This window comes from Petromyzon marinus, unplaced genomic scaffold, assembly GCF_048934315.1.
Source record: "Petromyzon marinus isolate PM22_M1 ecotype Great Lakes invasive population unplaced genomic scaffold, UKy_Petmar_22M1.pri1.0 PM_Scaffold_106, whole genome shotgun sequence".
In the NCBI taxonomy this organism is placed as follows: Eukaryota; Metazoa; Chordata; class Hyperoartia; order Petromyzontiformes; family Petromyzontidae; genus Petromyzon; species Petromyzon marinus.
In genome coordinates this window covers 167662-192909 of record NW_027423065.1, presented here as the reverse complement: position 1 = coordinate 192909, position 25248 = coordinate 167662, and the positions used below count along the sequence as shown (strand labels likewise).

At 49.7% G+C, this 25248-nt stretch overlaps 1 protein-coding gene across 6 annotated transcripts in view; it reads left to right on the top strand.

Annotated features, from left to right (window-relative positions):
- The window catches only part of LOC116957756 (CMP-N-acetylneuraminate-beta-1,4-galactoside alpha-2,3-sialyltransferase-like), a 133592-nt gene extending 113436 nt beyond the window's left edge, over nucleotides 1–20156 (top strand). For all 6 annotated transcript variants that reach the window (XM_076063380.1, XM_076063375.1, XM_076063379.1 and 3 more), the window contains 2 exons: nucleotides 5046–5192; nucleotides 18202–20156. In XM_076063380.1, the coding sequence (XP_075919495.1) occupies nucleotides 5046–5192; nucleotides 18202–18291 (237 nt within the window). In that variant the 3' untranslated portion in view covers nucleotides 18292–20156. The remainder of the gene's footprint in view (nucleotides 1–5045; nucleotides 5193–18201) is intronic.
- The last annotated feature ends 5092 nt before the right edge of the window (nucleotides 20157–25248 follow it).

Here is a 25248-nt window from a genome sequence, read left to right as displayed (position 1 = left end):
AGGGTAGCTGTTTGTAGAGTTGAGTGTGGCACTAGATATGGCCGGGAGGGACAGCAGTAGGATACACAGCAGGAGAATTGCCATTTCTAAAATATCCGGGGTAAACACAGATTAACACACAAGCGGAAAAGAAAAAATATATACTTGTAGGCCGAGCGCGAGAAAACGTCTTGCCGCACTCGTCACAAGTGCACGGCTTCTCTCCCATGTGCTCGGGTTGAACAGCGCCCCCCTCCCCCCCAGACAGGGACAGCAGATTTTTGGCTGTTGTGGGCTCGGCTGAACCGTTTGCACCACCTCCTTTCCCCGCCGCAGGATGGTGCTCGAGCTAGCCCTCCTTGAACTCAGCCCACGACTGGAATGTCGTTTCTTGGCCTCTCATGTCTCTGCTGCCCGACCAGACGGCCCCACTGAAGCCCACACAGGGGGCTCTTCATTCACGACCCTTGGCCGTCTTGACGCTCTCCGTGTAGTTTTCCAGGAACATAGCTTGGGGTCCGTCGCAATGTTGCGTTGGCAGGAACACAGCTTGGGGTCCATGGCAATGTTGCCTTGGCAGGAACACAGGTTGGGGTCCATGGCAATGTTGCCTTGGCAGGAACACAGCTTGGAGTCCGTGGCAATGTTGACTTAGCAGGTACACAGCTTGGAGTCCGTGGCAATGTTGCCTTGGCAGGAACACAGCTTGTGGTCCGTCGCACTATTAACTAGGCCTGGGACATGTCTTGAGGAAGATCTAATCAGGCTTTCAAGAGCTTCCTCTCGTGGCAGCATGAGCCGGCAGTTGCAGGACTGCACCTTTACCTCTGCAACATTTATGAACAGCTCGAACCATGACAACATGACAGATAATTGTTACATTATTAAACACCTTCTATGAGTAAACAAATTTAAAGTTTTTACATTTAGGCCTACTAATCTGGTACTAGGCGAAGCCTGCGGCAAGATAATTGATCCTCAATTGAGTTTTAAAAATACTTATAGATTAAGAGGTGACTGATAATTTCCCATCGAAGGACCTCTGTAAAAAGGTTAAGTTATTAAATACCTTAAATGGGGAACTAAATTAAAGTTTAAATCTTTAGGCCTCAGGCCTACCAACCTATTATTAGACAAAGCTTGCGGCGTGAGAATTAATCCTCAAGTTAGTTAAAAATGCACTAACAGATTTAGGGGTGACTGAAGATCTGCCACCTAACGATCTCTGCAATTGTTAAGTTATTAAACACCTTAGTTGGGTAACCAATTTAAAGTTTAAACTGTTAGGCCTAATGCTTGAGGCCTACTAACCTGTTTCTAGGCAAAGCCTGAATCCTCAATTACGTTTAATTTACTTATAGATTAAGAATGTTCCATAAGAACATTTATTGATTACCGGAGTGTTGATGATGGGTGATGGTGTTGGTGATGAATGGTAATCATGATGGGTGGTGAAGATGGATTGTGATGATGATGGGTGTACGTGCAGGCGGAAGCACGCAAACCTGCCTGTCCAGACTAGTGTAGTTTATTGTGGCTCACAACAACAACCGCCATTCGCCACTAAGTGGCGGTGACGTCACCACGACGCTTGTGCCAGGCCATGTGCACCTTGAGGCCACGTGAAGTGTCGAACGCCCGCGGGCAGGAGGCCACGGGGCAGACCCAAGTGCCACGGGTCGACTGACTAAGATGAATGAGATGACTGGTTGATGCACCACCTGTGCCCTCTACTGTGCCAACCTGCTGTGCTTTAGCCACCCGGCGCTCCGCTCGTTGTTGTGAGTGTCGCTCATTGTTGTGAGCGTCACTCCTCCGCCCTCCGTTGTTGTTGGAGGGCGACTGCCTCCAACTGCCCAGTAGCGTCCTTCACGAGCCTCCTCCACAGAGGCCGGTCTTGACACCGCTGGTACCAGTCATCGGCAAGTCCACTCAGCTCCACGTCCTCCTGTACCACATCACTCCATCTCTTCTCTACCCCGTGCAACACCCGTTTAGCCCCCTCGATCCGGCTGACCAAACGCTGTTTCGGCATGCGGTGGCTGGGCATGCGGGCTACATGACCCAGCCAACGCAGCCTTGCCTGCCGGAGGAGCTCAACGATGGGACCTTGCCCAGATCTTTCAAGGATTTGTGAGCTACTCACACAATCCAGCCTGGTTAAACCCAGGATGGATCGTAGGCAGGCCAGCCTAAATGTTAATCTTTGGTTTTTTCGGTAAAGTCACGTAGAAATAAGAAAAGATTAATTCCTGCAGTCACGAAGGCATCATATCTAGTTTCAGCCTAAATGTTTCCAACCGGCGAAGGTGCTCCATTAAGGGGGTCCACGTTTCGCAAGCGTAGAGGTCTTCTCGTGGCCGAGAAGCTTAGTGTGGAGCGACAGACCAGGTAACTTCCACACAGCGTTACGTAACCGATGAAAAGATCTTGAGGCTGACTCATTCGGAGTGAGACCTCTGCTGTTAAACTGGGGCCGGTCATAAGCACACTGCCCAGGTATGGGAAACTCTCCACTCTCTCCACAACTGCCCCATCACCGATTGGGAGTTGTGGGGGTGGAGTGTCCGATGGTACAAAATACCTAGGCAGGTGCTTAGTTTTGGTGGGGCTGATGGTAAGGCCCCATCTCTTAGTGGCACGCTCCAGTCTCAGCAGCGGCGTCTCCAACTCCTCCTCTGAATGAGCAGCTATTACCAAATCATCGGCATACATAACCTGGTTGAGCAATAGGGAGCCATCCCTTGACCGCACCCGGGCATCGATCAGCCTCCAGTTATATCTGTACCAAATGGAGATTCCCCCAGTACAGCTATTGAAAGGCTTCACAAACTACGTGGTCAAAATAGATGTTAAATAATGTGGGAGCCAGAGGACATCCCTGTCGCACCCCAAGGTGTACAGGGAATGGCTCTCACTCACGGCCACGTAGTTTTACCGGGGCCCGCTCACCATCATGAAGGTCTTAATAGTGGCTCACTCACACACACTCACACGCAGCTCACACACAGCTCATTCTCACTCACATTTTCACACATTCTCACGCACAGTTTACACTCACAAAACAACTCACAAAAACAACTCACACGCTGCTACACACGTTACACACGGCGCCGCCGCTGCCATCTTGAGCTTTGCATGTCTGCTAGTCTAAGTGTGTGTCTAGTGAACTCGTCATGTCTGCTGGTCTAAGTGTGTGTCTAGTGAACTCGTCATGTCTGCTGGTCTAAGTGTGTGTTTAGTGAACTCAGTGTGTCTGCTGGTCTAAGTGTGTGTCTAGTGAACTCAGTGTGTCTGCTGGTCTAAGTGTGTGTTTAGTGAACTCAGTGTGTCTGCTGGTCTAAGTGTGTGTCTAGTGAACACAGCATGTCTGCTGGTCTAAGTGTGTGTTTAGTGAACTCAGTGTGTCTGCTGGTCTAAGTGTGTGTCTAGTGAACTCAGTGTGTCTGCTGGTCTAAGTGTGTGTTTAGTGAACTCAGCTTGTCTGCTGGTCTAAGTGTGTGTTTAGTGAACTCAGCGTGTCTGCTGGTCTAAGTGTGTGTCTAGTGAACTCAGCGTGTCTGCTGGTCTAAGTGTGTGTTAAGTGAACTCAGCGTGTCTGCTGGTCTAAGTGTGTGTCTAGTGAACTCAGCGTGTCTGCTGGTCTATGTGTATGTCTAGTGAACTCAGTGTGTCTGCTGGTCTAAGTGTGTGTTTAGTGAACTCAGCGTGTCTGCTGGTCTAAGTGTGTGTCTAGTGAACTCAGCGTGTCTGCTGGTCTAAGTGTGTGTCTAGTGAACTCAGTGTGTCTGCTGGTCTAAGTGTGTATCTAGTGAACTCAGCGTGTCTGCTGGTCTAAGTGTGTGTTTAGTGATCTCAGCGTGTCTGCTGGTCTAAGTGTGTGTCTAGTGAACTCAGCTTGTCTGCTGGTCTAAGTGTGTGTTTAGTGAACTCAGCGTGTCTGCTGGTCTAAGTGCGTGTCTAGTGAACTCAGCTTGTCTGCTGGTCTAAGTGTGTGTTTAGTGAACTCAGCGTGTCTGCTGGTCTAAGTGTGTGTCTAGTGAACTCAGCGTGTCTGCTGGTCTAAGTGTGTGTCTAGTGAACTCAGCGTGTCTGCTGGTCTAAGTGTGTGTCTAGTGAACTCAGTGTGTCTGCTGGTCTAAGTGTGTATCTAGTGAACTCAGCGTGTCTGCTGGTCTAAGTGTGTGTCTAGTGAACTCAGCGTGTCTGCTGGTCTAAGTGTGTGTCTAGTGAACTCGTCATGTCTGCTGGTCTAAGTGTGTGTTTAGTGAACTCAGTGTGTCTGCTGGTCTAAGTGTGTGTCTAGTGAACTCAGTGTGTCTGCTGGTCTAAGTGTGTGTCTAGTGAACTCAGCATGTCTGCTGGTCTAAGTGTGTGTTTAGTGAACTCAGTGTGTCTGCTGGTCTAAGTGTGTGTCTAGTGAACTCAGTGTGTCTGCTGGTCTAAGTGTGTGTCTAGTGAACTCAGCGTGTCTGCTGGTCTAAGTGTGTGTCTAGTGAACTCAGCGTGTCTGCTGGTCTAAGTGTGTGTCTAGTGAACTCAGCGTGTCTACTGGTCTAAGTGTGTGTCTAGTGAACTCAGCGTGTCTGCTGGTCTAAGTGTGTGTCTAGTGAACTCAGCGTGTCTGCTGGTCTAAGTGTGTGTTTAGTGAACTCAGCATGTCTGCTGGTCTAAATGTGTGTCTCGTGAACTCAGTGTGTCTGCTGGTCTAAGTGTGTGTCTAGTGAACTCAGTGTGTCTGCTGGTCTAAGTGTGTGTCTAGTGAACTCAGCGTGTCTGCTGGTCTAAGTGTGTGTCTAGTGAACTCAGCGTGTCTGCTGGTCTAAGTGTGTGTCTAGTGAACTCAGCGTGTCTACTGGTCTAAGTGTGTGTCTAGTGAACTCAGCGTGTCTGCTGGTCTAAGTGTGTGTCTAGTGAACTCAGCGTGTCTGCTGGTCTAAGTGTGTGTTTAGTGAACTCAGTGTGTCTGCTGGTCTAAATGTGTGTCTCGTGAACTCAGTGTGTCTGCTGGTCTAAGTGTGTGTCTCGTGAACTCAGCGTGTCTGCTGTCGCCTCTGACTGTGCAGAACATCCCCACACTGGGCACGGTGGCCATCACGATGGCGCTGCACAACTGCGACGAGGTGGACGTCGCTGGCTTTGGCTACGATATGAGCAACCTGAGCGCTCCGTTGCACTACTACGAGAGCACCAAGATGTCGGCCATCAAGGAGGTGAGTCTGTACTCTTTGGTTCTATTCGGTGAAGTCACTTAAGTAAAAAATAAAACAACAAAAAATCACGACGTTTCAGCCACAACACAAGCGGCCTTCATCAGGTGAAGGGATCAGGCTGTCTCGAGGACAGCGCTGGAGTGGAACACAGCCATGCTCAGACCGCGAGCTTTAAGATGTGTGCGAGGAAACAAAGTGCCTTGACAAAGGAATTAGCATAAAAAATTAGCATTTGATTGCCCGACTTAGCATAGAAGTGGTGTACATGCAAGTGCACATGCCAGTTGGCGCGGGGGGGGAGGGGGTAGGGGGAGTTTCCCTATTGATGGTGTGAAAAGGGAATTTAAGAGCTGTGAAAGTTTGGGGTACCACTACTTGAAAAATATACTGTACCATTGAAAATTTGTTTCATGTTTGGTTCGATTTAGAACATCTTTCCAATTTTTGCTTAATTTGAATCCATCTTCTCGGTTGAAATTGTGTCTGTGCTTGTAGATCTGAATTGCCTCGTGAACAAATCTCTGATAAACACCCGTGGGTTTGCAAAGAACCTTGGTATCGGATTAAATTATATCGTGATCACCCACAGCGTTGTAACAATGATCAGCTACGGTAGAAGAATTCGTTTTACCGTGTTTCAAATCTGATTAGTGCTCGCGAATTCGGTCAGAGACATGTTGCTTTGTCTCCCCGATATAGCAATCACCGCAGGTACAACTCAATTTGTAAACCCCGGGGTACTGTAAGTCAGGAATGACATCCTTCACGGATGGGATCAGATCACGAATTTTGTGTACTGTATTGAACCGGACCTGCATCTTGTGTTTGTTTAGAATTTTGGAAATCCTTTTAGCAACGCCTGCTATATACGGTAGTGTGATGGTTTTGACCGGAGTATCAAGTGGTTGTTTCTGTATGGAGGGAGAAACAGCTTGGCGGATGGTACGGTCAGAGTATCCATTCATTTTGAGGGCCAGGTGTACATGTTTTAATTCACTGGTCAGGTGGTGTTGGTCCGAAATGCAATGAGCCCTATGGTATAAAGTTTTGATGAGAGAATTATTCTGGGCTGGGTGGTGGTGGGAATCAGGCTTCAAGTAGGAATCCATGTGGGTGGGTTTCCTGTAGACAGAATGCCCCAATGAGCCATCAGGTCTCCTCTCAAACAGAACATCCAAGAATGGTAGCTTGCCATCTTTCTCCACCTCCATGGTGAATTTGATGGCGGGATGTCTGGAATTGATGTGGTGTAGGAAAAGGTTCAGATCTGGGAGGCCATGTGGCCAAATGACGAAAGTGTCATCCACATATCTCTTCCACAGGGAAGGTCTGAGGGTGGAAGTCTGGATGGCGTCTGATTCAAATTTCTCCATGAAAATATTGGCTATCCTGGTGACAAGGGGGATCCCATGGGGGTACCCTCATTTTGTTTGTAGAAGGAGCCATTCCAAGTTAAGTAGGTATTGTTGAGGCAGTGCCTAACCAGTGCAGATGTATCGGGGTCTAGTCCATGTTGGACCAAATTTTCAATTATTTCAATGGTATCAGGCACAGGGACCTTGGTGAACAAAGAGACCACATCGAAGCTGACAAGGATATTGTCAGGGGACAGTACAACGTCTTTGACCATAGAGACCAATTGGGCTGAGTTAAGTACTGCTGAGGTGGTCTTGCCAGTGAAAGGCAGCAAGGTATCTGACAGTAAACGGGCCAGTCTATAGGTAGAGGAGTTGATCGTGGATACAATGGGTCGTAGTGGGGTGCCATCTTTATGAATCTTGGGAAGACAATAGAATCTAGGGGGTCTTCCAGCAGAAGGTTTTAGGGAGGGACGTTTAGTTGGGTCGATTAGGGAGGTCGAACTTGTGATGATCTTGTTGGTTTTTATCGCTAGGCTATTGTGATAGGGTCATTTTTTATTTTTGAGTAACTTCCATCGTTGAGCAGATTCTGGATTTTGTTGTTGTATGAATCTTTATCCATAATTACAGTAGCGTTGTCTTTATTGGCTGAGAGGATGACTATATCACTTCTGTTTTTTTAATTCGCGAGTTCAGAGCGTTCATTTTTGCTGATGTTACTAATGGGTTTCTTAGCATTCTTAAGAATAGTGGCTATTTCAGCTCTCGCAACGTCTGCTTGGATGTATCCCACGCCTTTGAGGGCTACATCGACCTGAGAGATGATATCATCTACTGGTATGTGTTTTGGGGTGACAGTGAAATTCAGTCCCCTAGCCAGTACTGTTTTCAGATTGTCCGAAATCGGGGTGCTACTCTGATTAATGACGATTTTGTTAACATCTAGTTTTGTTATATGTGGAACTGGGTTCTTCTTTGATAGGTGGTTGAATTTAGAAATCAGGTTAGCTTTACATTTGACTGACAGTGAATCAGCAGAAGAAGCAGTCATGTTGTCTACGTGATTGCAATCAGAAGGTGACATTTTTTGTGTTAACATTAAATGAGCTTGTAGGAGAGTCCTGTCTAAAGTATCGAGTTCATATCACTCACTTCTGCTGCTGTATCTTCTCCGAATTCTAAACAGATTCTGTTTAAGGCCAGCCTATCTTCAATCTCAGAGAAGATAAGGCTACTCCGATATGAACTCGCGAATTTAAAAAACAGAAGTGATTTAGTTATCCTCTCAGCCGATAAAGGCAACGCTACTGTAATTATGGATAAAGATTCATACAACAACAAAACCCAGAATCTGCTTCACGATGGAAGTTACTCAAAAATTAAAAATGACCCTACCAATAGCCTAGCGATAAAAAACAACAAGATCATCACAAGTTCGACCTCCCTAATCGACCCAACTAAACGTTCTTCCCTGAAACCTTCTGCTGCAAGACCCCCTAGATTCTATGGTCTTCCCAAGATTCATAAAGAAGGCACCCCACTACGACCCATCGTATCCACGATCAACTCCCCTACCTATAGACTGGCCCGTTTTCTGTCAGATACATTGCTGCCTTTCACTGGCAAGACCGCCTCAGCAGTACTTAACTCAGCCCAATTGGTCTCTATGGTCAAAGACGTTGTACTGTCCCCTGATGATATCCTTGTCAGCTTCGATGTGGTCTCTTTGTTCACCAAGGTCCCAGTGCCTGATACCATTGAAATAATTGAAAATTTGGTCCAACATGGACTAGACCCCGATACACCTGCACTGGTTAGGCACTGCCTCAACAATACCTACTTTACTTGGAATGGCTCCTTCTACAAACAAAATGAGGGTACCCCCATGGGATCCCCCTTGTTACCAGTGATAGCCAATATTTTCATGGAGAAATTTGAATCAGACGCCATCCAGACTTCCACCCTCAGACCTTCCCTGTGGAAGAGATATGTGGATGACACTTTCGTCATTTGGCCACATGGCCTCCCAGCTCTGAACCTTTTCCTACACCACATCAATTCCAGACATCCCGCCATCAAATTCACCATGGAGGTGGAGAAAGATGGCAAGCTACCATTCTTGGATGTTCTGTTTGAGAGAAGACCTGATGGCTCATTGGGGCATTCTGTCTACAGGAAACCCACCCACACGGATTCCTACTTGAAGCCTGATTCCCACCACCACCCAGCCCAGAAGAATTCTCTCATCAAAACTTTATACCATAGGGCTCATTGCATTTCGGACCAACACCACCTGACCAGTGAATTCAAACATGTACACCTGGCCCTCAAAAGGAATGGATACTCTGACCGTACCATCCGCCAAGCTGTTTCTCCCTCCATACAGAAACAACCACTTGATACTCCGGTCAAAACCATCACACTACCGTATATAAAAGGATTTCCAAAATTCTAAACAAACACAAGATCCAGGTCCGGTTCAATAGAGTACACAAAATTCGTGATCTGATCCCATCCGTGAAGGATGTCATTCCTGACTTACAGCACCCCGGGGTTTACAAATTGAGTTGTACCTGCGGTGATTGCTATATCGGGGAGACAAAGCGACATGTCTCTGACCGAATTCACGAGCACACATCAGATTTTAAACACGGTAAAACGAATTCTTCTGCCGTAGCTGATCATTGTTACAACGCTGTGGGTGATCACGATATAATTTTCTCCGATACCAAGGTTATTTGCAAACCCACGGGTTTTTATCAGAGATTTGTTCACGGGGCAATTCAGATCTACGAGCACAGACACAATTTCAACCGAGAAGATGGTTTCAAATTAAGCAACCATTGGAAAGATGTTCTAAATCGAACCAAACATTAAACTAATTTTCAATGGTACAGTATATTTTTCAAGTAGTGGTACCCCAAACTTTCGCAGCTCTTAAATTCCCTTTTCACACCATCAATAGGGAAACTCCCCTCCCCACCCTCCGCGCCAACCGGCATGTGCACTTGCATGTACACCACTTCTATGCTAAATCGGGCAATCAAATGCTAATTTTTTATGCTAATTCCTTCGTCAAGGCACCTTGTTTTCCTCGCACACAGCTTAAAGGTCGCGGTCTGAGCATGGCTGTGTTCCACTCCAGCGCTGTCCTCGAGACAGCCTGATCCCTTCACCTGATGAAGGCCGCTTGTGTTGTGGCCGAAACGTCGTGATTTTTTGTTGTTTATTTTTTACATACGTGACTTTACCGAATAGAACCAAAGAGTATGGATCCTTGCAGTCACGAAAGCTTTAAATCTAGAAAGGTGAGTGTGTTTGATTCTTTGTTTGTGTATTTGCTTGTGTGCGTCCCTTAGTGGGTAGTGTTACAGCGGTTAGCTGCGCTACATTCCCAGCGACCCGAGTTAAAATGAGTACCTTGTATAGTGTGTAAACATCGCACTAGGGAGACAAAGGCCGCCCAGCGTGGTGTTGGCCACCCACCCCCTCATGTGCCGTGCCGCCCTTCATAGGTGCTCGCTAGCAGTACTTTCCCCAAAGGTCTGTTCAGGCTATACGGGGGATATTTTTTTTGTGCGTCCCTTAACCACAACTTTCCCCCAACAATCTGTTAAGGCTTCACGGGGGACCTTTGTCTTTGTGTGTTTAGTGAGGAGCTCGTAACGCGTTCGACTTTCATTCGACTTCAGAAAAAACTCACGATGGAAACAGCCGATGAATATTTTGCTTGTGCCGGAGGCCTCGGTTGGGACAGGCTCTCATAACGTCTCCTTGCCAAACCCCATATAGCTGAGCAGGGAGGCTGAAGCACTCACCCCACCCCCTCCGGGTTCGTTCAGAAACGGTCGATCCACGCCGAATGATTGAGCGCTCACTTGAGGAGTAGAGGCTGCCCGCTCTCCTGTATGGAGCTGCGCTGGCACCGCCTGTGCCACTGTGACAGGCTTTCATTTTTTACGGTCACATGGTTGTGGCTGTGGTCACCATGAGGGGTGGACAGTCCTTTACTTGGAGCAGGAGACTGCCAAACAACAGGGAGGGGTTCTTCTTTGAGCAAAATACTGAAGGGGGTGTGGGAGTGTGCTGATTCCCAGGCTACTGTGGGCTCACTTCCACATCAAGGGAGGCATGAAATGGTGGTAATGGTGGCTTACTCTCTCACACAAAATGAATAATTATTTGAGTAATATAGGTGAGGCTGTTGAGTAAGATGCCTTCTCTGACCTTTCCACAATGTTGTCTAAAGTGGCCCCTCAGGACAAAGTCATTTTGTTGGGTGACGTTAATGCCCGAGTTGGTCATGATACATGCACCTGGACCGGAATGATTGGAAAGCATGGGCCAGATCAGGTCAATAAAAGCAGGAGGCTGCTAGACTTCTGTGCAGCCCATGGTCTTGTAGTCGCGAATACGCTGTTCCGGCTTCAGTGAATGCACACAACATGGATGTACACCGGGTCCAAGAAAGAACATCTGCTGGCCTGCAGAGTGGTGGAACAGAGATTGCAGGCCCATGTCCTTGACACCAGGACCAACGGTGGGGGTGATTTACCCACTAATCATTGGCTTGTTATTTGCACTGCGGTGTTGGGCAACCACCTAGGACCCCATTCAAACCCACAGAGGCTTGGTGTCATCTAGCTGATGAAAGTTTGAAAGTGAGATTGCCATCATTGTTTGCAGCTGGGGTTAGAATCACCCCCCCCCTCCTTTTGATGCCAAGGGGAAATGGGTGAGGTTCAGGTCCGTGGTTCATGCAGCTGCAACGGCTACATTGGGTACGCAGACCAAACCTCCCCAGAAAACCTTGCTGACAGAGGAGGTGTTCGAGATAGCTGAGGGAAAGGGACAAGCCCATTCAGAGGGTTAGAGATCCATGCGCCTCTGCAAGGATGAGTGGTGGTTTTGGGATGCTGAGGAGATGGAAATGCCTCAGCAGCTCACGATCACAAATCACTCTTTATTTCCATCAAAAAAGTAACTCGCAGCACCACACCTATTACCGTCCCCAAGGGAAAAGGTGGTGATCCGATCTCCGACCCCCAGGAACAGGTCTGCAGGTTTGCTGAGCATTGCTGTCCTGGGGCAGGAAAAACCCCTCAGCCCACATAACATTACGGGGAAAGGTGGGGTTGACCCTGCTGGGGCTGCAGTCACCCTCAAATATTAGAGGAATTAGCCACTCCCTGTGAGTGTCTGGCTGATGATGTACCATCTGCTGAGGAGGTTTTAAGAGCGATCCAAAGCCTGAGACCGGGAAGAGCGCCGACCAGAGATGACCTCCCAAGCGAACTGCTCAGAGAGGGTGGTGATTGTGTGCAGGCTGCCCTTTATGACATAATTACAACCGTCTGGACAACAGGACAGGTTTTCCAGGATTGTAAAGATGCTCTGGTGGTCCCCCATTTTAAGAAGGGAGACCGCACTGTTTGTAACAACTACTGTAGCATTCCCTCCTCAGTGAAGCTGGCAAAGGTCCTGGAAAGGATTGTTCATTGTCACCCGAGGAGAGGCTTGCGGAGCCCCAATGTGGTTTTAGCCTGAGGCGGTCCTGCACAAACGTTACATTCCTTGTCCATCTGCTACAGCAGAGTTCTAGTTCATTTCAACAGAACCTACATATCTGCTTTTTTTACATGGTCAAGGCCTAGTATACCATCAGTACACCAGGGCTCTGGGTTGTTGTTTGTGCTTTCAGGGTCTCTTGACTCCCAGCCAGTTACGTGGCTGGGAGTCATTTCCCCTTTCACCTTGAGCTGCAACAGGGATGTCCTCTGGCTCCTACATTATTTAACGTCCGTTCTGCAAATGTGGTTAAATAAGCTTTCCATGGTTTTATCAGAGGAATTCCCTTCTGGTACAGATAATACAATAGGAAGCTGATCAATGCTCAGGTGTGGTCAAGGGATGGCTTCCTATTTGGTCAACCATGTTATACTGATGCTCTGGTAATTGCTGCTCAGAGTTGGTGACTCCTACTGAACCATGAGCCCAATCAAAATAATAATGCACCTGGCTGGGTAATTTGTGTCAGCAAAATATCCACCCCCTCAACTCCCCATGAGTAATGGGCAGTTTTAGAGAGTTGATAATTTGCCATAACCTGGACAGCACGAGTCTCACTCTTAATCAGTCAAGCAGTGTTAGCTCTTCATCGGCTGCGTGAAACTGCGTGTAAGCTACCCGGCCTGTCGCTCGGCCACAGTCTTGCCCTCCCTTCTCTATGCTTGCGAAACGTGGACCCATTTAAAGGAACATCTGGGCTAGCTGGCCTGCCTACGATTCAGCCTGGGTTTTACCAGACTAGATTGTGTGAAGAGCTCAGAGATCCTTAAATGAGCTGGACACAGTCCCATCGCTGATCTCCTCTGGTAGGCGAGGCTACAATGGCTGGATCTTGTACAATGGGAAAAAAAGTATTTGATCCCCTGCTGATTTTGTACGTTTGCCCACTGACAAAGAAATGATCAGTCTATAATTTTAATGGTAGATTTATTTGAACAGTGAGAGACAGAATAACAACAAAAAAATATGGAAAAACGCATGTCAAAAATGTTATAAATTGATTTGCATTTTAATGAGGGAAATAAGTATTTGAGCCCTCTGCAAAATATGACTTGGTACTTGGTGGAAAAACCCTTGTTGGCAATCACAGAGGTCAGACGTTTCTTGTAGTTGGCCACCAGGTTTGTACACATCTCAGGAGGGATTTTGTCCCACTCCTCTTTGCAGATCTTCTCCAAGTCATTAAGGTTTCAAGGCTGACGTTTGGCAACTCGAACCTTCAGCTCCCTCCACAGATTTTCTATGGGATTAAGGTCTGGAGACTGGCTAGGCCACTCCAGGACCTTAATGTGCTTCTTCTTGAGCCACTCCTTTGTTGCCTTGGCTGTGTGTTTTGGGTCATTGTCATGCTGGAATACCCATCCATGACCCATTTTCAATGCCCTGGCTGAGGGAAGGAGGTTCTCACCCAAGATTTGATGGTACATGGCCCCGTCCATCATCCCTTTGATGCGGTGAAGTTGTCCTGTCCCCTTAGCATAAAAACACCCCCAAAGCATAATGTTTCCACCTCCATGTTTGACGGTGGGGATGGTGTTCTTGGGGTCATAGGCAGCATTCCTCCTCCTCCAAACACGGCGAGTTGAGTTGATGCCAAAGAGCTCCATTTTGGTATCATCTGACCACAACACTTTCACCCAGTTGTCCTCTGAATCATTCAGATGTTCATTGGCAGACTTCAGATGGGCATGTATATGTGCTTTCTTGAGCGTGGGGACCTTGCGGGCGCTGCAGGATTTCAGTACTTCACGGCGTAGTGTGTTACCAATTGTTTTCTTGGTGACTATGGTCCCAGCTGCCTTCAGATCATTGACAAGATCCTCCCGTGTAGTTCTGGGCTGATTCCTCACCGTTCTCATGATCATTGCAACCACGAGGTGAGATCTTGCATGGAGCCCAAGGCCAAGGGAGATTGACAGTTCTTTTGTGTTTCTTCCATTTGCGAACAATCGCACCAACTGTTGTCACTTTCTCACCAATCTGCTTGCCAATGGTCTTGTAGCCCATTCCAGCCTTATGTAGGTCTACAATCTTGTCCCTGACATCCTTGGAGAGCTCTTTGGTCTTGGCCATGGTGGAGAGTTTGGATTGCTTCTGTGGACAGGTGTCTTTTCTACAGGTAACAAGCTGAGATTAGGAGCACTCCCTTTAAAAGTGTGCTCCTAATCTCAGCTCGTTACCTGTATAAAAGACACCTGGGAGCCAGAAATTTTTCTGATTGAGAGGGGGTCAAATACTTTTTTCCCTCATTAAAATGCAAATCAATTTATAACATTTTTTACATGCGTTTTTCTGGATTTTCTTGTTGTTATTCTGTCTCTCACTGTTCAAATAAACTTACCATTAGAATTATAGACTGATAATTTATTTGTCAGTGGGCAAACGTACAAAATCAGCAGGGGATCAAATACTTTTTTTCCCTCGCTGTAGCCTGCATGCCCATCCACCGCATGCCCAAACAGCTTCTGTTTGGCTGCATAGAGGGAGCTAAATGGATGCTGCATTGGCTTGAGAAGAGATGGGCTGATGTGTGACAGGAGTATGTGTAGCTGAGTGAACTTGCTGATGACTGGTAACAGTGGTTAAATTAGGCCTCTATGAAGGAGGCTCGTGAAGGACGCTACTGGGCAGTTGGAGGCTGTCACCCTTCAACAATAACGGAGGGCAGAGGAGCGATGCTCACAACAACGAGCGGAGTGTCAGGTGGCTAAAACGCAGTGGGGAGCAGAGGTTGTGCATCTGTCAGTCAACTCATTCAGTCAACCCATGGCACCTGGGTTTGTCCCTTACCATTCGACACGTCACGTGACCTTATAGCGCACCCAGCCTGGCACAAGGGCAGCGGTGATATCACCGCCTCTGAATGGCGACCGTTGATGTTGCGTGCACTGGCACCAACATCGGCCTGACGCTGATGTTGGTGCGAGTTAATTAATCGCCCTCGCAGAGCGCCGCGTCGCACCTCGGAAACTGATGTCGCAAAACGACTTCAGGTTATTTCTTATTCGCACGGCATAGGAGAATCGCTTAGCCACGTGGCCTGATGCAGATAAATGTTTTGTTACGTGGCAGTCAAACCGACGTTGCTAATTCTCACTGGTTGGAATTTTGCCAAATTCATAGACTCGCACAAAATTTTACGTTATTTTTTCGCGTGCATTTGTCGTTAACTGGGCTCAGACCATCGATTCGATACACTTGAGAACCCGGTTAAATCACTACCCAGTCTGTGTGAATCTATGGGTCTCTGTGTGAGTCTACAGGTCTCTGTCATCACTGGTGCCAGGGCTCCAACGATCAACTCACCACACTTAAGAACCGGTTTACCATGGGTGGCTGAACCTTTAGAGTCAAACCTAGATATGTTCAGCGGCGCCGGCTCAGTGCTATGACTTCACGCTGCCCCGGCTGCCTCGACCGCAGCTCCTTTAGAGGGGAAGAGGAAGCTAGGGCAGCCGAGGGGTGGCGCCGCACGGCGCTCGGGGTGCCAGTCGCGGACACCGCGTGAGCCGACTCGGTTGCATTGGCCTCCCCGCTGTGAGCGCCCGACCGGCCAGCACCCGACTGCCAGCGGCCAAGGGCCAGCGGGTGAGCGGGCGAGCGCGAGACCGCGTCGCCGCCATCATTCTCATTTTGACATCGCGAAGGATGATAGAGGTTTTTGTTGGGTTAGATCGCGTAAATATAAATGTGTCGTTAAACCCGCCACCGCCCGTCTGACCAACGTAACATTTACCAAAGGAGCAATTAATCCAGTACACACCTTCTGTTTATAGCTTTGGCAATACATCTTTAGTACCAGACATTAGTTTTTGTATTTTATGTACCGTGCCAAATCTTACTCGAATGTTTTTTCCAAAATTCTGGCTAGTTTATCAGTTACTCCCGCAATGTATGGTATTTTAACAGTTTTAATTCCTTCATCACCATGAGACTAAAAGAACAGTTGCCGAACACGCATACCAACAAGTACACTTAATTCATTTCGATAAGTTGATGTTTTGTGTTAAACTACTTACGACTGGCCAAGACTAATTAGGAAATCTAGAGAAATTAAAATCATTTTAAACGTTCAAATAACTACAGGCTTAGTGCTGCTTGGAAGCCTATTACCAAATAATAGTACGCTGTTTAACTGTATGCCTATACAGGTCACTATACGCGAATGGTGATGAACTGTAAGCAGCCAATAATGGGTATTGCATATTAAGCTATTAAAACAGTTTTTTTTTATTTTACCAGGTAAGGCCCACTGAGCTATGTAGCTCTTCTTCAGAAGCCACCTCGCCACAAGTGACAGCTCAACCAAGTGGATTGTCGCGTGGACATTTATGGCATACTCGAAACGAAAGATGTATTAAATTTTGATTTAAAGCTTTCGTGACTGCAGTAATTCATATTCTTAGCTCTTTCGGTAAAGTCACGTTGAAGGGAAACAATAAAATGATAAAATATATATAAAACAATAACAATTCTCATGACGTTTCGACCATAACACAAACGGTCATCATCAGGTGTGAAAAACCTGATGATGACCGTTTGATGATGACCGTTTTTGTTATGGTGTTATGGTCGAAACGTCGTGAGAATTTTTGTTTTATATATATTTTATTGTTTCCCTTCAACGTGACTTTACCGAAAGAGCTAAGAATATGAAAGATGTATTAGCAAAGCTTTGAACAGAATGTGTGTACCGGATTAATTGCTCCTCTGCATACTGTTAGATTCACATATTGTACATAATGTACGTACATTAACTGTGAATAATCCAAACTAATAATAGATATCCATTGTAATTTACATGACTACATTAAACAGGAGGAGGCTTTCTCCGCAACTGTTTGTCGCCTGACAAGGCTGGTTGTTGTAATTACCAGGTGAACGTCACGGCACTCGAATTGTAAATGTTGTAGTGGGTTTACTCTCCAACACACAACCGGTGTGCTAAACTAGTAACTAATCGGCACGTTTTGTTTACGTGACAAACCTTACTATTTGGCTGTGTGGGGTAGTGGTCGTGGGTATTCACGCGGTCTAACCAAACAAAAACCTCTATCGTGGATATAATTGGTCAAGAAAGCACTGCTACTACTACGTGTTAAAATCACAAAGGCTGCATCGCAAACGGCTCACGGGGGCCGGCACAAGCAAGCGGACTCCGAGTGCCGCCGCTGCCCCGCGCGGCCACCTTTAGCCCCCCCTGGGGGGCCGACCCCTCATGGGGGTCTGTGGTAGAGGGGGGTCTGTGGTTGAGGGGGGTCTGTGGTTGAGGGGGTTCTGTGGGAGAGGGGGGTCTGTGGCACGCACGCGCGACATGTCCCGCCCCGGGGTCGAGCCCACAGCGAGATTACTCCAGGGGCTCTATCACGGGTCAGCGAGAGAGCGTTTACCCCAGCGGGTGTTTACTGCGATTGGGACAAGCGGGCTGCTCACAATGGATAAGCCGTCGTCCTCTCCTTTCTTTACACATTCCATGTTTGCTGTTTTCGAGTGGTTTTTCGCTGCAGTGAGAGGTCCTGCCTGGCTGGCAGTGCTGCAGTGTGCCCCCACCGCTCCCCCCCCCCCCATCTATTAGCACACAAACAAACGGGGCTGTTTGGGTTTTAGGGGACTGAAAAGTGGGGCCCCGAGGCCCATAAAGAATTAGTTTTTTTGTTTTTTTGTTGTTGCTGCAGCTCCTGTCATTCCTAGTGAGGTGGACTTGAAGTTTATTTACAAAGTGCTTGCTCGGAGGGAGCACCAGCGCCCGCACAGCTACGGTGGCGCCTGAGCTCAAAGCAAATTATATAATCCGCGACAAATGCGGATAAGATCTCGAGCCGCCCTCCGTTTTTGCCAATGTCCTCACCCGCGCCGCCTGCCTCGGTGTTCGCTTGCCAAATCTTCCCACTCCCTCCTCCTCCATGTCGCCTCCTCCCGGCCCTGGCCCCCCTCCCCCTTCCCCGCTCGGCGCACCGCATCGCCACCCCTCGCTGTCCCCGACCGTCCTCGTCCCCCCCCCTGACTGTTCACCATCCCCCCTCCTCCTCCTTCCCCTCTTCTCCCACCGCTGCCGATCCCCCCCCCCCCCTACCCCGCAGTCGTGGACTCACAACATCGCGAGGGAGAAGGACTTCCTGCGGAAGCTCGTGCGGGGCAGAGTCATCAGGGACCTGACGGGAGGCATCTGACCCCGGGGGGCTGTGGGGGGGCGGGGGGGGGTCGAGGCGAGGAGCCATCGCAGGAGCTGACTTGGCGACCATGGACCTCCTCTTCACTCAACCTGCGATGTAAAATAAGCTGAAAGCAAAACAAGTAGCAAAATACTTTAAAGAGCCAGCAAAAAAAAACGTCGCTAACTTTTGTTTCGCGTTCGTAACTGCGACAAGTGCCAAATTTTTCTTGGCGACCCAGGTTGCGCAATGACAGCGGCGGCAAGAGGCGGAGTGGTAGGGGCAGGCGTTTAAAGGTATTTGGGAGAACGTAAACAGGCAGTCGCAAGCTCATGTTTGTTTGACACTGATGTATGCAGCGGGCGGGCGCTGCGGTCCCCCCCCCCTCTCTTCGTTTGCCGCTATGGGGAAAGGAAATGGTTCTGCACTCCATCTCCACGTACTGTGAACGAAAAACAAATCGGCAAAAAGCGACTCGCGCACGACGCTCGGACTGAGGAAACTTCAAATCAAAATGACAACAAAACAAAAACACCCCCCGCTACGTACGTGAGTGTTGAGCATATCACGTCGCGCGCGCGCATTGGCGCGCTCCCAATGCGCAGCGGCGGCGAGCGGTGCCAAACCCCGGCACACGCGGTGCCAAACCCCGGCACGCGCGGTGCCACCCGTGGCCCTCCCCCGCCCGACCGACCGACCGCCCACCCGTCCGGCCATCAAGCGCACGCGCTCCCGGACGCGTCGGACTGGCGGCCCCGGCGAAGAGGAGCCGAGAGAGGAACCGAGATGTCGACGGAAGAGCGCCGTGGGGAGCCCGGCGTGAATCTGCGCCGCGTGATGACGGACCCCGACGGTGACGACGACGGTGATGGCGGCGCTAAATCAGTGTTACTTTGTGTTCTCGATTAACAATCGCACTCTGGGTTTCTTCGGCCAGGAGGCGGCACTGACGTTCCCTTGTATGGTGAGGGCGACGCTGCCATGGGATCGACCCGCTGGTCCTGCTGGAATGTACAATTGTAGCGCTTTTAAAAATATTAGTATTATTTTTTTAAATGTTAAGTTTAAACTTTTCATCCTGACACCCCCCCCCAAAAGTACTTAAAATGTCCCCCCCCCCCCCCGGCTACCTCCGCTACCCCTGCCGTCCTAGCGGAGACGACATTCCCACTCGACCTGTATAGATTTTATAGCCTTAGTCTACCAATCGCACTCCCATTACATATTTATAATGATTTTATGCGTACATTTTATTCTTCGTGAGAATATCATCTCCGAGGGTGGAGGAGGGCGCTGGGGGTGGGGGGGGACGTGTAGATTACTAATCAAGCTCGCATGTATATTATCCGGGTGGTCGGCCCGTGGCCCACCGAGCCCGACACCACCATCAGTGTTAACGAGTCGTCGAAGGCCGAGCGGCGCCCATCTCTGTGCCCGTAACCTCCGGGATGCTACACTGCTGGGCGGGAGGAATTCTGGCGAGATCAAAGCCACCGACTCTGTGTGTCCCCGGGGGGGGAGCTCACGCCGTGCCCGCTCAGCAGTATTGCATTGGGGACACGCGGGATTGAGACGCGGGCAGTTTACAGGACTCTCGAACGCGAGCTCTTGATTTGCTGCGTCATTGTCAGTATTACAACCTTCAGCATTCACGTTTGTGTTGGCACTCGCGCAGCAGATTTTCACTCACTACGTTTTGAACGCTACAGTATATCATTTTTACGTACGTGGCGCTGCGTGCGCATGCGCGTGCATGCGTGTGTGTGCGCTTGTGCGTGTGTGTACATATACATTGTAACGGTATTATTCCTTCGAAGGTCACGCAGCCTCGCTGTTGGTGTGTATCGAGGAGTCGTCGCGTTCTAAAGTTGCGTTAAGGCCGAGAGCGTGGTTGCGGGAAAATTCTTCTGGCGCTCGCCTCAATGGCACTTTGCTGCTGCCGTGGGGGTCGCTCGCCAGAGTTGACGCGGCGCAGGCGTCGCGCGCGTCTGTGCACAGACGCGCGCGACTGATGTTGTGCAGAATTTGGTCTGCTGCTTTTATCTCGGCTCGCTGAAAACACCTACTCCATCATCATCCAGGGAGGTCCGGACTGGATACCACGGTGCAGCGTTTGTGGCTGCGTGAGCCACGGTCCTGAACCTTGACCATTTTCCCTCTCGGCATCAGAAGGGAGGGAGCCAGACGCCAAACTGAACAGCAAAGCAGTCGTCAAATACTCGTCTGCAGCTTTTAACAGCTCGCCATTGCGGGCTTGAAAGGGGGCACCGTAGGTTGACATCCACCACCGCTGCAGTGCACGAACAGAAGTCGGCGCCATCATACAGATGGCAAGCCGATGGTTCGGTGCCCGGACCACACCCACGATAGGTTCCTCTAGGTATCAAAGGCATGGCCTCACATTCACTCTTCTTCCATTGCGTAGTCCAGTACACGTTTTTTTCTCAGACCCGGCGCGCACCCAAGATGGCGTCTAATGTGTCGATGGCGGAACAGTTGTGTAGGTGATTACAAACCCGTTGGCTCAGTACCATGTTTGTTGAGCTGATCTGGCTCATTTTCTCAAATCACTATCACCCAAGTGCGAGTCTCGTGACCGACTTGGGCAATTAAGTCCTCAAATAAGATAACTCATGGCGCCACACCTGGTAGAGGAGACCATGGAAGGCATCTGACTCACCAGCCTTGCCAAATAATTTTAACGGAATCTAGATCTCTACATTATTGACATGCTCAAGGCCTATGATACCATTACAAAAAAACGAATGCTTTAGTTTATTGGTGCTTTCCAGGTCCCTGATCTTCTGCTTGTGATCATTAAGGCCCTTCATTAAGGTGGGTAGGCCCAGCTATAGCTGTGTGGTCTGGAGTGGGAGCCATACCCTGTTTGCCTTGCGGTGTGATAGGGATGACCTCTGGCCCGTACGCTATTTCACTTTTTCAGCACGTAGTTGGAGTAGCTTTCCATGGCAGTCGCAGTGGAATTTATATCCGGTACATTTGCAGTGGGAGGCTAGTTGATGCCGGGCGATATCTAGAGACGTCTCCCAAACTGATAAAACATCTTAGATATGCGGTTGTTTAGAATATGCTGTTTAGATATGCTGTTGCTCACTCCGAGAAAAAATTATAGACTTTTTTGCTTGGTATAGAGGATATCACAAAGAGATGGGGCCTTAGGATCACCCCTACCAAAGCAAAACGCCCGGGTGCTTGTAGAGAGGGTGGAGGTGTTCGCTTAACTGGGCAATGTTGCTCGTGGCCAGCTCTGGTTTGGCAGTGGAAGTTTCAGGAGAGCGGCGTTATCCTTTCATTGGCTTCGTCATGTCCTGTGGAACTCTCACTCAGTATGAAAGAGCATGCCTTGGGTACATCACGTACTCGGGGGGGTGGGGGGAGGGGTTGATGTGGTATCGGAAACTTGCCGATAACTGGTACCAGCGGTGTCAAGAACGACTTCTGTGGAAGAGGCTCATGAAGGACGCTGCTGGGCAGGTGGAGGCAGTCGCCCTCCATCAAGAATGGAGGGTGACGTTGCGACGCTCACAACAACGAGCGGAGCACCGAGTGGCCTATCGAGCGAGTTAGCACTGTAGAGAGCACAGGTGGTGCATCTGTCGGGCATTTCAGTCAACCCATGGCACCTGGGTCCATCCCATCACCACCTGCCAGCGACGCTTTTGACACTACATATAGTTTCAGATTACACCTAGCCTGGCACAAATTCCTTGCTGATATCACCACCACTTCGTGGAGAATGGTAGCTGATGTTGATGTCCCATCACCTGGGTTTGCTGCTCAGAACAAAGAAAAGCGATAGCTTAGGAGAGGAGCTCACAAATAATTTCTAGACAGAGCCCCCTCCCTCCTGCCCAGAGATGTCCGTGGGTATCTCTGCGAAGAGGAGGAGACGACTTCTCTTCTCCCTCTGTATTCTTGAGCTCTCCCAGTCTCTTATTCTCGCATCTCTCTCCAGGTTCCTCCCACCGCTTCCTCATCAGCAGCTGCTTCTCGTAGCTCTTCCCCCACCTCCTCCCAGCTTCTTGGCTGTGACCGAGCTACCCCTGTGCCCTCTTTTTCTTCTGCCACCTCACGCATCTGTCCTTCGCCCCATATCTCGCTGCTTCGGCTGCTCCTCCTCCTCGTACCCTGGTCCCAGCAGCTGTTGTCCAAGCAGCAGCAGCAGCAAGCAAGGTGATGATGAACAGTTCGCAGCTCCTTCGCTACCATCAAGACCCCCGTCACACCGAGGGTGCCGGCTCTCATCCCCCCGCCGCCACCGAAGTGGCCGTGATTTCTAAGCGCACTGCACGTGAGACCTAGAAGACCAAACCGCGACTTTGCGTTATCGTCGGAGGCTCCCTCCTCATACACGGTGTTTTTGAAGGCGCCATCGGGCGGATCCCATCGTCCGTGCTACCTCCATGCTGTGCGTTCGACTGATCCGGCCAAGTGACAGCCGAAAGGGAGACCAAGGAGGCCTTGCTGATTGAGCGGAAGAAGCTGGGTGCTGAGCGACCGAGCGCTTCGCTTTGGGAGCAAGGCCACACGTATCTGTTCTCTTTGGTGTTTTGTTATTTTTGATAGTTGCTGAGCAAAAGGTCCGAAACGGCATTCGGCTGGCAACAAACAGCTCTTATCAAGGTTGGAATGGATGAGGTTTAACACTTGTCTCAACTGGGCAAGGTTGTTGTTTATGCTTGGGGGCGATAGACGGCGATGGGAGGGAATTCCAAAGTGAAGCGGCGCGAGGGGAGAAGTAGAAAGAGAAGTGATGAGTAAGTGTGAGTGAGTGAGTAGGTGTGAGTGAGTGGGTGTGAGTGGCTGAGTGTGAGTTGGTGAGTGGGTGAGAGTGAGTGTGTGAGCGGGTGAGTGAGTGTGTTTGCGAGTGAGTGGATTGCTGTGTGGCAAGTGGGTGAGTGAGTGAGTAAATGGGTTGTATACAGTTTATGTTGAACTTTCGCACCGTACGGAGCCAATCGTGTTAATCGGAGGTGTGGGTAGGACAACGATGCTAATCACGAGTGAGTTGCTGTTTGTTGCAGTGTGTCGAGTGAATGGGTGAGAAGGTTGCTGTAACCTGCAGGGTGGTCTCTGTGGGGGGGGGGGGGGGGGGGGGTAAATGAATGGATTGCTGTGAGCTGCAGTGTGGTGAGTGAGTGAGTGGATTGCTGCTGTGACCTGCAGTGTGGTGGTGGTGGTGGAGGAGCTGGTGGAACACGGTATTCCAAGTGTAGAGTATTTGTATCAGAAGCTGCCATGCGTCTTCCCGCCGGTGTAATGTTAGGGTGTGTTGCATATATCAGAACTGTACTTATAAGGTGTGTATATAATCGGCTTCTACTGTGATGGGGGAAGATTGACATATTGGCTCATGGCCCACGCAAAATAAGGACGCGTGGATATCAGCGAATGTGTCCCGCGCTGTGTTCATCAGTAGGGGCTGATCCACGCGGCATTGCGCATGCTGATTTAAACCGAGTAAGCGAGCCAACCATGTTATACTGATATGGCTTTCCTCCTGCAATAAACGTTTGGCTTTATTTGGGAGGAAAACCGGGACGTGACGTGATAACCCACGTGTATGAGGGCACAACACTTTAAATACATAACCTTTGCAGTTGTTTTTGCTTGTTAACAATTCATCAGTGTGCCGCAAATCTCGTGGACACACCGCGCCTCTGAAATACCCGTGGGGTTCAACAGCGGTCTCTGCGATGCAGGCACGAAGCAGGCTCGGAGGGGCTTAGCTTCTGTGTTGAGGTCGGCGTGTCGAGGGGTTGATTTGGGGTCGCGGCCCGCTCGGACACCCCTTACGGATTCCCAGGGCCGCGTGTCCCCTACCCATGGGGTCCGCGCCCAGTGAGTTATTTTACAGGTTTCCGTTTCTCCACGCGGAGACTTTCAATTTACTCTCGAGAGCGCTGCGGCGAATCCCACTCGCAGTGGTGTCGTTTGAGAAAGAAAGAACGAAGCAAATAAATATCGCAGCACACTTCCTTGACAGCATCTTTAAAGTAACACTCATGTTCACACAAATGTTATTTGACGAAAGTGAGTTTGGCAGTGACGGACACAGCAACGATAACGAAAACACACAAATCGTCAAAAAACGCGCGGACCTCGTTTGAAAGGAAACGAAACGTAAGAGGCAACTCCCGCGGTGCTGCCTCGCGGGGTCTCGCTACAAGATAAAGAAGCCGTGGGGTTCTTCTTGGGTCGGGTCTGAAACCCGCAGTCGTCCCCACGAAGCCCAACCGCTTCACGAGCACGTGGCCACGACCGCGAGTCTGTGCGTCTGCGCGCGGGACTCCTCTTGAAGGCTCCCTCGGTGGAAGTCCACTCCGATGACAGCTCCGCGCACGCTGCGAACCGCGCAACTTCCCCATTGACGGAGCACAGCGGATGCCTGAAGATCTGTGGACCGTGCCGCACCCTCCCATCAAAAGACAAAGATCCCCGTGTAGCCTTAACAGACTTTGGGAAAGTTCTGTGAGCGACCACCTATGAAGGCCGGCATGGCACACGATGGGGTCGGTGACCAGCCGCATCACGCCCGCCCGCCTTTGTCTCCCCAAGGAGGCGATGTTTACACAATGCAACAGGTTCTAATTTGAGGCTGAGTCGACCTAGGGGAGGCCCAGGACCGGTTCAGGTATTCGTCACTGGTGTTGACCGTGAGCGGAAATCGAACTCGCGTCGCCGGGTTCGTTAGCGCAGCGCGCTATCCGCTCGGCTGCCTCCTTTAGTCCACACTCTGTAGCGCACACTCCCTCTCATCACACCCTCGATATGTTGTGCACTGCGTATCGTGCACGCCGCTGGCGCTGCGCCCTGGCACCTCGGGTGCACCGGGAAAGGGCCACGGCTCAAATCCGAGAGCCAGGGTTGGAGTCCGGGCAAAGGAGCGAGCGACGCTGTGGCGTGAAACCCCCCGCGTGGGCGAGTTCGCGTTCTCAACGCAGAGCCACTGAC